Raw genomic sequence first — 16,018 nt, 5'->3', positions numbered from 1 at the left:
ACCCTCCTCCTGTAGAGCTGCTGTGGGTAACCCTCCTCCTGTAGAGCTGCTGTGGGTAACCCTCCTCCTGTAGAGCTGCTGTGGGTAACCCTCCTCCTGTAGAGCTGCTGTGGGTAACCCTCCTCCTGTAGAGCTGCTGTGGGTAACCCTCCTCCTGTAGAGCTGCTGTGGGTAACCCTCCTCCTGTAGAGCTGCTGTGGGTAACCCTCCTCCTGTAGAGCTGCTGTGGGTAACCCTCCTCCTGTAGAGCTGCTGTGGGTAACCCTCCTCCTGTAGAGCTGCTGTGGGTAACCCTCCTCCTGTAGAGCTGCTGTGGGTAACCCTCCTCCTGTAGAGCTGCTGTGGGTAACCCTTCTCCTGTAGAGCTGCTGTGGGTAACCCTCCTCCTGTAGAGCTGCTGTGGGTAACCCTCCTCCTGTAGAGCTGCTGTGGGTAACCCTCCTCCTGTAGAGCTGCTGTGGGTAACCCTCCTCCTGTAGAGCTGCTGTGGGTAACCCTCCTCCTGTAGAGCTGCTGTGGGTAACCCTCCTCCTGTAGAGCTGCTGTGGGTAACCCTCCTCCTGTAGAGCTGCTGTGGGTAACCCTCCTCCTGTAGAGCTGCTGTGGGTAACCCTCCTCCTGTAGAGCTGCTGTGGGTAACCCTCCTCCTGTAGAACTGCTGTGGGTAACCCTCCTCCTGTAGAACTGCTGTGGGTAACGCTCCTCCTGTAGAGCTGCTGTGGGTAACCCTCCTCCTGTAGAGCTGCTGTGGGTAACCCTCCTCCTGTAGAGCTGCTGTGGGTAACCCTCCTCCTGTAGAGCTGCTGTGGGTAACCCTCCTCCTGTAGAGCTGCTGTGGGTAACCCTCCTCCTGTAGAGCTGCTGTGGGTAACCCTCCTCCTGTAGAGCTGCTGTGGGTAACCCTTCTCCTGTAGAGCTGCTGTGGGTAACCCTCCTCCTGTAGAGCTGCTGTGGGTAACCCTCCTCCTGTAGAGCTGCTGTGGGTAACCCTTCTCCTGTAGAGCTGCTGTGGGTAACCCTCCTCCTGTAGAGCTGCTGTGGGTAACCCTCCTCCTGTAGAGCTGCTGTGGGTAACCCTCCTCCTGTAGAGCTGCTGTGGGTAACCCTTCTCCTGTAGAGCTGCTGTGGGTAACCCTCCTCCTGTAGAGCTGCTGTGGGTAACCCTCCTCCTGTAGAGCTGCTGTGGGTAGAGCTGCTGTGGGTAACCCTCCTCTTGTAGAACTGCTGTGGGTAAACATCCTCCTGTAGAACTGCTGTGGGTAACCCTCCTCCTGTAGAGCTGCTGTGGGTAACCGTCCTCCTGTAGAACTGCTGTGGGTAACGCTCCTCCTGTAGAGCTGCTGTGGGTAACCCTCCTATTGTAGAACTGCTGTGGGTAACCCTCCTCCTGTAGAACTGCTGTGGGTAACCCTCCTCTTGTAGAGCTGCTGTGGGTAGAGCTGCTGTGGGTAACCCTCCTCCTGTAGAGCTGCTGTGGGTAGAGCTGCTGTGGGTAACCCTCCTCCTGTAGAGCTGCTGTGGGTAACCCTCCTCCTGTAGAGCTGCTGTGGGTAGAACTGCTGTGGGTAACCCTCCTCCTGTAGAACTGCTGTGGGTAACCCTCCTCCTGGAGAGCTGCTGTGGGTAACCCTCCTGTAGAGCTGCTGTGGGTAACACTCCTGTAGAGCTGCTGTGGGTAACCCTCCTCCTGGAGAGCTGCTTTTCTCCAGCAGTGCTCTAACCAGATCCTGAAGCAGAAGCCTACACACCCAGTAACTCTCCAGGAGGCAGGTTAGCTTCCACTCCTGCTGTATATTCATGCTTGTACTGTGTATCAGGAAAACAATAATTATGGAGTTACAATATTTTTAATAAAACTATGGAAACGCTAGATGGTGGTGTAGATTTGATAGACAGTTCCTGGGACAGCTGAGAGAAACTACTGGTTGCCGTACGCACACTGACCTCAGGCATCCATCTTGATATCTTACGAGAGGAGACATGCTTTCTGCTGGGGGAACTATTGCTGTGGGAGTAACGGAGATTGATCTCATATATGCCTGTGTGTGTGCCTGTCAATTGTGCTTTTAATCAAAGGGCTTCTCAATTGGTCCCCTGAAATCTGACTTAGTTAACCCTATTCACACACATCTGTCACGAAGGTCAACACAGTTAGTAACCAGACTACTTAGTTAACCTTATTGATCTGTCACTATTCTTTACTATAGACAGGAGAAACACAACAACCAGAGTCTGTTACAGTAACTAACCAAGGTAAGACTGCGTGTGTTTGTTGACAGGGACAGCGCCAACAGATTCAGCAAGGGCCTCTTTCGCTGACTAAGGAGAGCTGCGTTACTATTTATCACCGTGACAACAACATACACCCCCAGAAGAACGCCACCACCTGCTCTAGTGTGTGTGTGTGTGTGTGTGTGTGTGTGGTTCCGAACACAGGCGCCCAGAGCTGAATCAGACAAAACACTTGAGTGTGGGGTCTCTGACCCGCTGTATGATAGACAGTTTAGTTTGAGTTGAGTTGGGTCTCTGTCCCTTTCCCTCTTGTTGTGGATATCAAGTGATCTGGAGCAGTGCTTGTAATAGTTTTCTATTGGTTTATCATACTAAACTTGGAACTAAACTTAAAAAAGGGAATGGGACCAACATCAGATTGGGAACAGACAGCCAGATTAGGAACAGACAGCCAGATTAGGAACAGACAGACAGATTAGGAACAGACAGACAGATTGGGAACAGACAGCCAAATTAGGAACAGACAGCCAGATTAGGAATGCTAGACAGCCATTTTCAAGTCTTGTACCAAACATTAGGAACACATTCCTAATATTTAGCTTGGCACCTACTACCACATCCAGTTCAAAGGCACCTACATCTTTTGTCTTGCCCACTCACCCTCTGAATGACACACATACACAATCCATGTCTCAAGTGTCTCGAGGCTTAAACATCCTTCTTTAACCCGTCTCCTCCCCTTCAGCTACACTGATTGAAGTGGATTTAACAAGTGACGTCAATAAGGGATCATATCTTTCACCTGGTCAGTCTGTCATGGAAAGAGCTGGTGTTAATGTGTTGTACAGTGCCTTTGGAAAGTATTCAGACCCCTTGATTTTTTTCCCACATTTTGTTACATTACAGCCTTATTCTAAAATGTATCCAAATGTTTTATTTTTTATCCTCAATCCACACACAATACAATCATTTTAAATAAGTAATTCAGACCCTTTTGATATGAGACTCAAAATTGAGTTCAGGTGCATCCCGTTTACATTGATCGTCCGTGAGATGTTTCTACAACTTGATTGGTAAATTCAATTGATTTGGACATCAGAAAGGCACACACACCTGTCTGTATAAAGTCCCACGCTGGTCACACTAACAGAGCTCCAGAGTTCCGCTGTGGAGATGGGAGAACCTTCCAGAAGGACAACCATCTCTGCAGCCCTCCAGCAATCAGGCCTTTATGGTAGCGTGACCAGACAGAAAAGGCACATGACAGCCCACTTGGAGTTAGCCAAAATACACCTAAAGGACTCAGACCATGAGAAACAAGATTCTCTGCTCTGATGAAACCAAGATGGAACTCTTTGGCCTGAATGCCAAGCGTCAAGTCTGGAGGAAACCTGGCACCATCCTTACGGTGAAGCATGGTGGTGACAGCATCCTTACGGTGAAGCATGGTGTTGACTACTCAGGATCAAGCGAAACATGAATGGAGAAAAGTAGAGAGATATCCTTGATGAAAACCTGCTCCTGAGTGCTCAGGACCTCAGACTGGGGCGAAGCTTCCAACAGGAAAATGACCCTAAGCACACAGCCAAGACAATGCAGGAGGGGCTTCAGAAAAAGTATCTGATTGTGCTTGAGTGGCCCAGCCAGAGCCAGGACTTGAACCTGATTAAACATCTCTGGAGACCTGAAAATAGCTGTGCAGCGACACTTGTCTATATTCCATTCACAACTGCAGTTACAACACCTGTTCAATGAATGGGGGAACACCCTGAACTTTAGGGGGGAGGAGTAGGTATAACTTTAGGGGGTAGGAGTAGGTATAACTTTAGGGGGGAGGAGTAGGTATAACTTTAGGGGGGAGGAGTAGGTATAACTTTAGGGGGGAGGAGTAGGTATAACTTTAGGGGGTAGGAGTAGGTATAACTTTAGGGGGGAGGAGTAGGTATAACTTTAGGGGGTAGGAGTAGGTATAACTTTAGGGGGGAGGAGTAGGTATAACTTTAGGGGGGAGGAGTAGGTATAACTTTAGGGGGTAGGAGTAGGTATAACTTTAGGGGGGAGGAGTAGGTATAACTTTAGGGGGTAGGAGTAGGTATAACTTTAGGGGGGAGGAGTAGGTATAACTTTAGGGGGTAGGAGTAGGTATAACTTTAGGGGGGAGGAGTAGGTATAACTTTAGGGGGGAGGAGTAGGTATAACTTTAGGGGGGAGAAGTAGGTATAACTTTAGGGGGGAGGAGTAGGTATAACTTTAGGGGGTAGGAGTAGGTATAGACTTTAGGGGGTAGGAGTAGGTATAACTTTAGGGGGTAGGAGTAGGTATAACTTTAGGGGGTAGGAGTAGGTATAACTTTAGGGGGTAGGAGTAGGTATAGACTTTAGGGGGTAGGAGTAGGTATAACTTTAGGGGGGATGAGTAGGTATAACTTTAGGGGGGAGGAGTAGGTATAACTTTAGGGGGGAGGAGTAGGTATAGACTTTATAGATTATGAACTACACACAAAATATATTTTAATGTATAGATTGAATGAAGTCTCTTCTCTGAGTTGGGGTTAGACAGGGTATTGTGTGTGTGTTCGTCTGCCTCCATGCATGATGGGTGCAATCATTTTTTACATTTGGGCTCCCGAGCAGAGTCACTGCAGTCCCTGGTTCGATTCCAGGCTGTATCACAACCATCCGTGATTGGGAGTCCCATAGGGTGGTGTACAATTGGCCCGGCATCATTAGGGTTTGGCCGTCATTGTAAATAAGAATTGGTTCTTAACGGACTTGCCTGGTTAATTAAAATGTTAGTTCGCCCAGTGCTACAGGCGGGCAGAGATTTCACTTTAGGACCAATGGAATGGTCTAAAGTGTGCAAACTCCACCCACCAAGTGCACCAGACTACATTTTGATCACTCAGCAGATGCTCTTATCCAGAACAACTTAATCAGCGCAGTCAACGTAGGTAGTCAAGTCAACCACCAACCTGAACTCAGGGGTAGACGTAACATAGTAAAGGTAAATCCGGGACATTCCAATTAGTATGATGTTATGTTTCATATGGTATTAATTTGTGGATGTCCATCATCCATGTTAGGAATTGCAATTCATACTTACGCTTTAGCTAAACGTATTATAGGTTAGGAAAGATTTGTTGTGGCTAACGCTGACGTTAGCTAGGCGGCTAACGCTAACATTAGCTAAGGCTAGGGGCTAAGGTTAAAGTAGTTGCAAATGAGCTAAACTGCTAGTTGTCTGTTGAGATTCGAAAGCACAACCTTCGGCTTGCTAGACGTAAACGTTATACGCACCTACCCATCCACCATGACCAACCACCCTACTTTCGTTTTCACCTTAAGTAACCATACCAAATGTAACAAGGTCATTTGAGAGTACCAAAAATGGATGTTTACTTTGCTACGTCTAGTCTATGAAACCAGGCTGCAACCACATTAGTCATTGCAAGTGAAACTTTCCTCAAAGCAGCGATCTGCAAAATCATAGTAAGAAAATTGAAGTGGGAGTGTTCGTGTAACTGCATGTACAACAGTTAGGTGTTCGTTTTGATTCACCCAATGATATGGAATAACCCTACACGTTGTAGATCCTAGTCAAAAATCTCAGATTAAGTGAGGGGGTTGTGGCTCAACATATTTATTGACTCCACACTCCTCTTCCCTGGTATGAACCCGTCTGATCTGATTGCATAATGATAACTTCCTGGTACAAAACATGACAAACTGTACAATTATGTAACACCCACTCGGGTGACTTGGGGAGATGGACATACCTCAAATTAGTCCTTTTGGCAGTTGTTCTTGGCAAGCCCTTCTCATGGACCTGCATCATCACCCACATCTACGACTGTAACTATCTCCTACCACACCAACTTATAAAAAGACACAACACAGTCACTTCCAAATATAATTATTTAATTAATAAAAACACTTTTCTCTGCTTTGCTGAAGTCTTCAATGTGTCACCTATCCAAATGTAGGACTAGACCCTGGCAACATCTCTTCCCTCTGGGGCCTTGAGAACAAAACATCTCCATTCCAAATGAAACCCTAATTCCCTACCTAGTGCACTACTTTACAACCTATATGATAGCCCTATGCGACCCTAGCCCAAACTAGTGCACAATGTAGGGAATAGGGTGCCATTTCAGATTTGAAGACCGTGGTAAAGCCGTGATGAATAGCCCTACAGCATGTTGATGCGTTCTAACGATAGCTAGAAGGGTAAAACCTGGCTAACAAACGCTGGAGTTCTTTACCAAGAGCCATGGAGGCTTCTAGAAATGATTTGGCTCCCTCTGCAGGTTTGTAAAGGGAACTACACAAAGAGCTGCATCAAGAGAGAGACACGGACCACTCCAACAGTATGGGAGGCCACATATAGGGCTGAAGATGGAACCAAACTATGTCACCGGGTGTAGTTAAGACATTCCATTAGTCAACATCATCATCTTTTAATGTTCATTCAGTTTCATTCAATTTTAGTCGCAGTGACATCATTTATTTTTTTTCTTCTTAGTTTTGGGCGTTTCAGGATCTCCATGGAGACAGGACGTGATATCGTCACCCTGTTTCCTCTTCCTGTTTGGCTTGTCACTAAGGTAACCACTGGAGTCGCTCCCCTGTACCTCCACAGGACCCTCCCCCCCCACTTCTTTCTCCTCATCCTCTTCGTTCTGTCGTTTCTCCTTCCTCTTCTTCTTCCTCGTCTCAGTGTGGCCGTTAGTGCTGCTGTCCTCCGCTGTTCCTACGACAACGGCTCTGGGGGCTGGTACTGAAGCCACCTCCTCTCTGTGTTTCTCCTTTTTCTTCTTCTTCTTGGGTTTGACGGTGGCGTCGGGCCAGTCCTGGTTGGGTTCTAGAGCAGGTTCTGCGTCTGGTTCCTCTAGCTGTTCCGCGGGGTCAGTAGGATCAGAACTCTCTCCAGCTGCCATCAGCTCCTGAACCCTGAGAGAGAACACAACTGTTTAGCTTCAGATAACACAGCTCTAACATCCCCATACAGCTTGCCCCCTGCCGTGCGAGGCCCGTACAGCTTGCCCCCTGCCGTGCGAGGCCCGTACAGCTTGCCCCCTGCCGTGCGAGGCCCAGAATCACTGACCTTGATCAGTCGATCCAGCAACTGGGATGCAAAGTGATTTGTAGATCAGCGATTCTGCACAGTCCGACTGCAATGTAATCCATCTCAGACACTGTAACCTACCGTGTCCTGCCAAGTCTTCCTCTGATCAGCAGTACTCCGACTATGTCTGCGTCTAGCTGACAGACCTCAAACTCCAGCTCCGCCCCTATCCTGGGTCCTGCCTCCCTCCAGGTCTCCATGGTGACGTGGGCTGGCTTCGGAATGCTGGCGTTGAAACAGCCATGGACCAAACAGCCCACGTGACTCACACCAAGCTTATTAACTGTACCCTGGAGGGGGGGGGGGGGGGGATAGAGTTAGCTGCACCTTGACTCTTTCCATATCGAATAGATTACCATCGTAACTAGCTACAACACATCGACACCGTGCCCTTCTCTGTAAGAAACACATCTGTTCAGTATCAGTTAGTCACAAACAGCTTGCCTCTCACCAGTAGTTTCTGTCCTCTCTGGGGTTGGAAGACGACAAAGTTGGCTTGTATGTCGAGGTGAATGTATCCGTTATCGTCGTAGATGTCTCCATGCTGCCCCAGCAAACTGACCTCATCATAGGCCAGAGGCACACCTTTCAGACTGCACAGGGAACACAGGTGGACAGGGTAATATTCATTAGCGCACACCATAGCAAAACATTTTGCAACAGGAAACTTTAAAAAAAAAACACCATTTCAAGGTACGTCCACCTCGTTCCGGGCCAGTTTGCTTCTGTTTGGTTCCTTAGAGAATACGACCGGGTGTGTTATTGTCAGCAGAGAACACGCCAAATACACAGATGATTATGTGCAGGCTAGAAGATCAATGTAACATATTTCATGCGGTTCCTGGGACGTTCAATACCAGTTCTCAGAGCATGGTAAAGATCTGATATATTCTGCACGCTATAGGGGGCTGGCAGTTGACGTAACGACACCTTCTGACTCCAGAACTGTCAGAAAAGCGAAGAAAACTTTTTACCCGTTAAGACCTGAACCCAGACAGCTGTCAGTAACGGGTCTGCTACGATCATTTAATCACGGGTAAGTCACGTCTGATCGATTTCGAGTTTAGATGGTTAGCAGATGTTCATGCGAGTGTAGTGAAATGCTTGTGCTTCTAGTGCTTCCGACCATGCAGTAACATCTAACAAGTAATCTAACCTAACAATTTCACAACAACCACCTTATACACACAAGTGTAAAGGAATGAATAAGAATATGTACATTAAAATATATGAATGAGTGATGGTACAGAACGGCATAGGCAAGATGCAGTAGATGGTATAGAGTACAGTATATACATATGAGAAATGTATGGTATGTAAACATTATATTAAGTGGCATTGTTTTAAAGTGGCTAGTGATACATGTATTACATAAAGATGGCAAGATGCAGTAGATGATATAGAGTACAGTATATACATATGAGATGAGTAATGTAGGGTATGTAAACATTATATTAAGTGGCATTGTTTAAAGTGGCTAGTAATACATTTATTACATCAATTTTTCCATTATTAAAGTGGCTGGAGTTGAGTATGTTGGCAGCAGCCACTCAATGTTAGTGATGGCTGTTTAACAGTTTGATGGCCTTGAGATAGAAGCTGTTTTTCTCTCGGTCCCTGCTTTGATGCACCTGTACTGACCTCACCTTCTGGATAATAGCGGGGTGAACAGGCAGTGGCTCGGGTGGTTGATGTCCTTGATGATCTTTATGGCCTTCCTGTGACATCGGGTGGTGTAGGTGTCCTGGAGGGCAGGTAGTTTGCCCCCGGTGATGCGTTGCGCAGACCTCACTACCCTCTGGAGAGCCTTACGGTTGTGGGCGGTGCCAGTTGCCGTACCAGGCGGTGATACAGCCAGACAGGATGCTCTCAATTGTGCATCTGTAAAAGTTTGTGAGTGTTTTTGGTGACAAGCCGAATTTCTTCAGCCTCCTGAGGTTGAAGAGGCGCTGCTGCGCCTTCTTCACCACGCTGTCTGTGTGAGTGGACCATTTCAGTTTGTCCGTGATGTGTACGCCGAGGAACTTAAAACTTTCCACCTTCTCGACTACTGCCCCGTCGATGTGGATAGGGGGCCGCTCTCTCTGCTGCTTCCTGAAGTCCACGATCATCTCCTTTGTTTTGTTGACATTGAGCGGGAGGTTATTTTCCTGACATCACACTCCGAGGTCCCTCACCTCCTCCCTGTAGGCCGTCTCGTCGTTGTTGGTAATCAAGCCTACCACTGTAGTGTCGTCTGCAAACTTGATGATTGAGTTGGAGGTGTGCGTGGCCACGCAGTAATGGTTGAACAGGGAGTACGGGAGAGGGCTGAGAACGCACCCTTGTGGGGCCCAGTGTTGAGGAACAGCGGTGTGGAGATGTTGTTACCTACCCTCACCACCTGGGGGCGGCCCGTCAGGAAGTCCAGGACCCAGTTGCACAGGGCGGGGTCGAGACCCAGGGTCTCGAGCTTAATGACGAGTTTGGAGGGTACTATGGTGTTAAATGCTGAGCTGTAGTCGATGAACAGCCTTCTTACATAGGTATTCCTCTTGTACAGATGGGTTAGGGCAGTGTGCTTGCATCGTTCTGTGGACCTATTGGGGTGGTAAGCAAATTGGAGTGGGTCTAGAGTGTCAGGCAGGGTGGAGGTGGTATGGTCCTTGACTCATCTCAAAGCACTTCATGATGATGGAAGTGAGTGCTATGGGGCGAGTCATTTAGCTCAGTTACTTTAGCTTTCTTGGGAACAGGAACAATGGTGGCCCTCTTGAAGCATGTGGGAACAGCAGCCTGGGATAAGGATTGATTGAATATGTCCGTAAACACACCAGCCAGCTGGTCTGCGCATGCTCTGAGGACGCGTCTGGGGTCTGGGCCTGCAGCCTTGCGAGGGTTAACACGTTTAAACGTTTTACTCACGTCGGCTGTAGTGAAGGAGAGCTCACAGGTTTTGGTAGCGGGCCATGACCATCAACGTCTTTTGTGACATTGTTCTCGATATCAGGCATGCAACAGCAAATATATTCTAAATAGTAACTATTTCGGAATGATATGGATTTCAACTGCAAAGTAGGAAGCACGCTAGGTAGCTCTGGTCCATGGCGTTGTTCAGCTACGCTCTCACTAACGAGTTGTTTAGTGACTAGCTTCAACATAACTAACTACTTTCTTAACTCGCCAAAGTGAAGTGTTAGAGTAGACAAAATGTTTCTGTATGCGCAAACTGTCATTTATCCAAAGTGCGAAATAAAGCACTTTTGAGCAATACATGTTTACCGCCAGACTACCTCTGGTGCGCATGCGTCGGATCTACACTAGTACGAGCTACATGCGTATTACAACACGTTTAAACCAGCAGCACATCGCAGATAACTAGCAACTTCGTGAGCTAACTAACCAGCATATTCAACCCATAGCTTTACCTTTCTGAGTATCTTAGCAGTTCGGTGTTCAGTTCCTCTTGGATCCCTGTCCGTTTCTTCTTCAGGTACATGGGCGACAGGGCAATGTGTCTTCTGTGCGTGTCCATGACCAGACACGAGTACGGCGTTGACACCAACTTGCATGCGCTAGCGAACGACGGGATCAGACTTGGGAACGCGCCTGGGTCTCCACCGCCTGCCGCAGAAGGCCCGTTTGCTGTCAGATTGGTTAAAACTGAGACTTCGGTGGACATTTTTGCGTGTTTTGGGTCGTCTTCTGTCTGCTCCAAGTTCGCCATGATGCTGGAGACAGCAGGAAGGAAGTCGACGAGGGAAGACTTCCGTAGTGAAGGGGGACCGCGAGTTTAGACAGTCGGTGTTTTTGTTATGTCGTCTCCTAGCGGAGAGGAGTAGTCAAAAACTAAACATGCACACTTTCCACTCCACGTTCACTGACCCCCTTCTCTACGTAGGCGTTTGGGTTAGACAGATACAGCGCTTCATTGATTGTGTGCCATGATTGAAATGCATTCAAGAAAGTCAAACATAATAGTGTATCATGACGCCGTTTTTCCACTATCATTTTACAGGAAGTTAGAAGAGTATTGGTGAAGTTTAAAGGAGTAGTGGTGAAGTTATAGGAGTAGTGGTGAAGTTATAGGAGTAGTGGTGAAGTTATAGGAGTAGTGATGAAGTTATAGGAGTAGTGGTGAAGTTAGAGGAGTAGTGATGAAGTTATAGGAGTAGTGGTGAAATTAGAGGAGTAGTGGTGAAGTTATAGGAGTAGTGGTGAAGTTTAAAGGAGTAGTGGTGAAGTTATAGGAGTAGTGGTGTAGTTATAGGAGTAGTGGTGAAGTTATAGGAGTAGTGGTGAAGTTATAGGAGTAGTGGTGAAGTTAGAGGAGTAGTGGTGAAGTTATAGGAGTAGTGGTGAAGTTATAGGAGTAATGGAAGTTATAGGAGTAGTGGTGAAGTTATAGGAGTAGTGGTGAAGTTATAGGAGTAATGGAAGTTATAGGAGTAGTTGTGAAGTTATAGGAGAAGTGGTGAAATTAGAGGAGTAGTGATGAAGTTATAGGAGTAGTGGTGTAGTTATAGGAGTAGTGGTGAAGTTATAGGAGTAGTGGTGAAGTTATAGGAGTAGTGGTGAAGTTAGAGGAGTAGTGGTGAAGTTATAGGAGTAGTGGTGAAGTTATAGGAGTAGTGGTGAAGTTATAGGAGTAGTGGTGAAGTTATAGGAGTAATGGAAGTTATAGGAGTAGTGGTGAAGTTATAGGAGTAGTGGTGAAGTTATAGGAGTAATGGAAGTTATAGGAGTAGTTGTGAAGTTATAGGAGTAGTGGTGAAGTTATAGGAGTACTGGTGAAGTTATAGGAGTAGTGGTGAAGTTAAAGGAGTAGTGATGAAGTTAAAGGAGTAGTGGTGAAATTAGAGGAGTAGTGGTGAAGTTATAGGAGTAGTGGTGAAGTTAGGAGTACTGGTGAAGTTATAGGAGTAGTGGTGAAGTTATAGGAGTAGTGGTGAAGTTATAGGAGTAGTTGTGAAGTTATAGGAGTAGTGGTGAAGTTATAGGAGTAGTGGTGAAGTTAAAGGAGTAGTGGTGAAATTAGAGGGGTAGTGGTGAAGTTAAAGGAGTAGTGGTGAAATTAGAGGAGTAGTGGTGAAGTTATAGGAGTAGTGGTGAAGTTATAGGAGTAGTGGAAGTTATAGGAGTAGTTGTGAAGTTATAGGAGTAGTGGTGAAGTTAAAGGAGTAGTGATGAAGTTAAAGGAGTAGTGGTGAAATTAGAGGGGTAGTGGTGAAGTTAAAGGAGTAGTGGTGAAATTAGAGGGGTAGTGGTATGTTACCCTGTGCTGTTGGATGTACAGGCGTTCTCTCTATGTAGTGTCAGTTTCATTTGAACCGTTAGATGGCAGCGTCCTGTATGGGATATGGCTCCAGCTTGGCCCTTTTTAAACATCCAGTGTTTAGTAACTCAGTTACATGTAATCTGATTTCAACTAAACTAATCAGTTACATTACCAGCAAAAATATTCTAATGAGATTACAGATAACCTTTGAAAAACTTGATGATTACTTCTTGGATTTAAATTCAGAAAGGATGTCTGCGAGAAGAAAAAACAACAACATTATGACACCACTTTCTGTTTTCTCAATTACGTTCAATTCAGCATTGGAGAAAAAAAAGATGCAAGTTTACATTTGTTCCACCTGAGCGAGTCTGACCACAAGTCAGAGACCAGTATGATGACACACCAAATGCATTTTATGGATAATTTTTTGTCTTCTAATGCCAGTTAAGGGGAAAGTAATCAGATTTACGTTACTAAATTTGGGTAATCCCAAAATTACATTACTGATGACAATTTTGGACAAGTAACAGATGATATTTAGAAAGTAACCTCCTCAACCCTGCGAACATCTGTAGTCTACTGTTACTGTATATTTACTCGCTCTGGATAAGACCATCAGCTAAATGACTAAAATGTCAACTCAAACATACAATAATTGTTATTTCAGAAGATAATTAGAAGATATTTACAACACTACAACATTTTAAATGCATTTAGAAATGGACCCATTCTTCGTTGTAACATCAATCAATAAATTGATATTTCAGAAGCCAGGAGAAAATAATCTGTATAACTTTGTGTGAGTTTGTTGATACAAAGACTGGAACTTCATCTGTTGCCAATCCCCATGGTGAGAAATAGAGTGTAGAGAGTGCTGAGGGGAGGACGGCTCGTAGTAATGGCCGGAACGGAGCAAATGGAATGGCATCAAACACCTGGAAACCATGGAAACCAAGTGTTGGATGTATTTGATACCATTCCACTAATTCCACTCTAGTCATTACCATGAGCCCTTATCCCCCAATTAAGGTGCCACCAACCTCCTGTGGTAGAGGTCATGTGGAGCATTCTGACAGTCTCTATGCCTGTGCGTAAAGTCTAGAACAGACCAAAATGAGCTACAGTTGTCCACGGATGGGTTTTTGATCTATTATTTGCCCTGTGTGACCCTTATAAGGCCTATGGATTGTTGGAATCAAGCACACAGAAACAAGCCTGCATATCTCCCACCATAGAGATACACAGTACAGAAAGTGTTGTAAAATCTTTGTTTATGTCTCTAACATTCGTCGTTACGAGATGTTCCATCATGCTAGGCCGTTTAGTCCTGCGTTCTCCGGTGTACCACAGTCCAGTTGTAGCATGTTGAACCACCCCAACTAGTATGGATTCTCTTGGATAATCTGTAGATAAATAAAATATTGGATTAGTTACCATGTCTGATATTTTGATCAAATTTAAATCATGTTACTAAATATATTGTTCAAAAACAGATATTGACTAGTGTCATTCGGTAATCGAACTTGCCTTTATTTGTGCGTTGTACATCAATCCCGTTACGAGGGTAAGAAAGTTGTGAGGAATAAAACCACAACCTACCCTGTTTGGTTGTGCCCCTGCAGTGGAGGGAGCACTAGTATGATGTAGCAGACCCCGAGCATGCTTCCTCCTCCATCCTCCACACTGAGAAGACATAGCTCAGACGCTCATGGGCCACGTAACCACAGCTGGCTGCTCCTGACACATGCGCCTCGTCCAAATCCAGGCCCATCCCCTCGCCCTGCAGCACGTGGTGGAGGAAGTCTAGAATAAGAATAACCTTCATCATTCTCATCACTTTCATCATCTTTTTTTTTGATTGACACCTTTTGTAATGACATTTACAGCCCAAAGTGCTTAACGGATTGGCACCTCAAATGTAGAATTGGTTAATTGGTTGCTTAATTGAGTATAACAACAGAAAGTAGCCTACCTATGTACCGCGTGGCCAGTTTGAGCGTCTGGATCTTGCTGAGTTTGTCTGAGGGCAGCGTGGGGATGATCTGTCGTAGCGAGGCGAAGGCCTGGTTGAGTGACTGGGTCCTCTGTCGCTCCCGTACGTTAGCCATGACACGCTGATTCTGCGTGTCCTCCAGAGACCTGGGTAGGCCGCTCACACTGCTGACGTCACTCCAGTCACTTCTGTCACTTCCTCTCCTCTTCCCCCTCTTCTTCCCCGGGCTTTGGATATTCTGGTTCCCTTCATCTTCTTCATCTTCATCCTGCTCCCTCGGTCTCCTTCGGCTTGCCCGCTGTTTTCTGGTGCCTCTACGTGGCCTCCGGTGTTGGTCAATCTCTTCCTCACTGTTCCCAGCGCTGTCGACCGGAGACCGAGACCCCACCGGGGAACACATCATGTCCCCAAACATAACCTGATCCCTTAAACCCTGACCGATGACCTAAACCCCTGACCAGGGTCACAGCATCCTGGAAACCTGTTTGGATCCTGTCCCTTTAAGACAGGAGTAAAGATCCGTATTTCTCTATCTTTTTCTCACTCTCACTCTCTCCCACACTCTTTTGTCCCTTTCAGAGAGGAGTGTAGACAGTTAACATTGATCCAGTCTCGCGCCAGCTCCGTGTGTCACGGAGAAGGTACTCTGCCGGTTGGATATCTTTATAACCATGCAGCGCGCGGAGTGTGGATTTTGGGGAGCGCTGTGATTGGGTGAGTGGGTGAGGTGACGTCAGGGGGGGTGGGTGGGCGGGATAAGGTCGCTCATAGTCTGTTAGACCTTCTGAGCCAAAAACAACAAAACGCCCAGAAATTATTTCTGAATGTTTTGTGTTTTGCGCATGAGCACAGTCGCTATTAAAAAGTAAAATGTTCTATATTTTAATGTATTAAAAGCGGACAAGTTGTTGAAAAACCTAATGGAAGGGATGGAGCGGTGGTCAGATCTTCCTCTTCACGTTTTGCCCTATAGAGCACGCATGCGCAATTAGATGTGTCAAAACGACCACACATATTTACTGGATTTCTATACGCAAAACAGTCAGGTTTAATTTGCCTTAATTCCTGTATGAGGTCATGAAAACAGACCTAGACAATAGCTTATTCAGATAATATATGTAGCCTATAACCTATTCTGCATCACTGTATGCCTTTCCTAGTTAAAGAAAGGTTCAATCTTTTTTTTAATGCTACAAAGACAAGCCAGTGAGAACTTCAGCCATTTATATCAGAAAAGAGAAAGGTAAACAGCAGGTTTTCCGTAGCCGAAGATTGACTGTTTATTTGTCTTTACTCTAAGGTATGCAGCTAAGTGGTTCTGCCCCCCGCTGGGACCCCGGCAGAGCGGCTCAGGTTTAAAAGGCAAGCCGGCCCAGGGAGCTCACAGGGCGGATCCCAGCTCACAGCGG

General features: G+C 46.3%; 2 protein-coding genes across 2 annotated transcripts; both read right to left on the bottom strand.

The window, feature by feature from the left end:
* Positions 1-6,132: 6,132 nt before the first annotated feature.
* On the bottom strand, positions 6,133-11,116 carry polr1f (RNA polymerase I subunit F). The gene is made up of 4 exons (XM_021559827.3): positions 10,764-11,116; positions 7,808-7,949; positions 7,438-7,646; positions 6,133-7,181 (listed from the first exon to the last, which is right to left on the bottom strand). The coding sequence occupies exons 1-4, from the start codon at positions 11,060-11,062 to the stop codon at positions 6,731-6,733; spliced, it is 1,101 nt and encodes a 366-aa protein (XP_021415502.3). The 5' UTR covers positions 11,063-11,116; the 3' UTR covers positions 6,133-6,730.
* Positions 11,117-12,904: 1,788 nt separating this feature from the next.
* On the bottom strand, positions 12,905-15,325 carry LOC110487909 (protein twist). The gene is made up of 3 exons (XM_021559826.3): positions 14,589-15,325; positions 14,216-14,419; positions 12,905-14,019 (listed from the first exon to the last, which is right to left on the bottom strand). The coding sequence occupies exons 1-2, from the start codon at positions 15,022-15,024 to the stop codon at positions 14,250-14,252; spliced, it is 606 nt and encodes a 201-aa protein (XP_021415501.3). The 5' UTR covers positions 15,025-15,325; the 3' UTR covers positions 12,905-14,019; positions 14,216-14,249.
* Positions 15,326-16,018: the final 693 nt, after the last annotated feature.

This window comes from Oncorhynchus mykiss, chromosome 30, assembly GCF_057628025.1.
Source record: "Oncorhynchus mykiss isolate SJ-2025 chromosome 30, ASM5762802v1, whole genome shotgun sequence".
In the NCBI taxonomy this organism is placed as follows: domain Eukaryota; kingdom Metazoa; phylum Chordata; class Actinopteri; order Salmoniformes; family Salmonidae; genus Oncorhynchus; species Oncorhynchus mykiss.
Note: the sequence above shows the minus strand (reverse complement) of the source record. Positions and strands in the feature narration are given on the sequence as shown.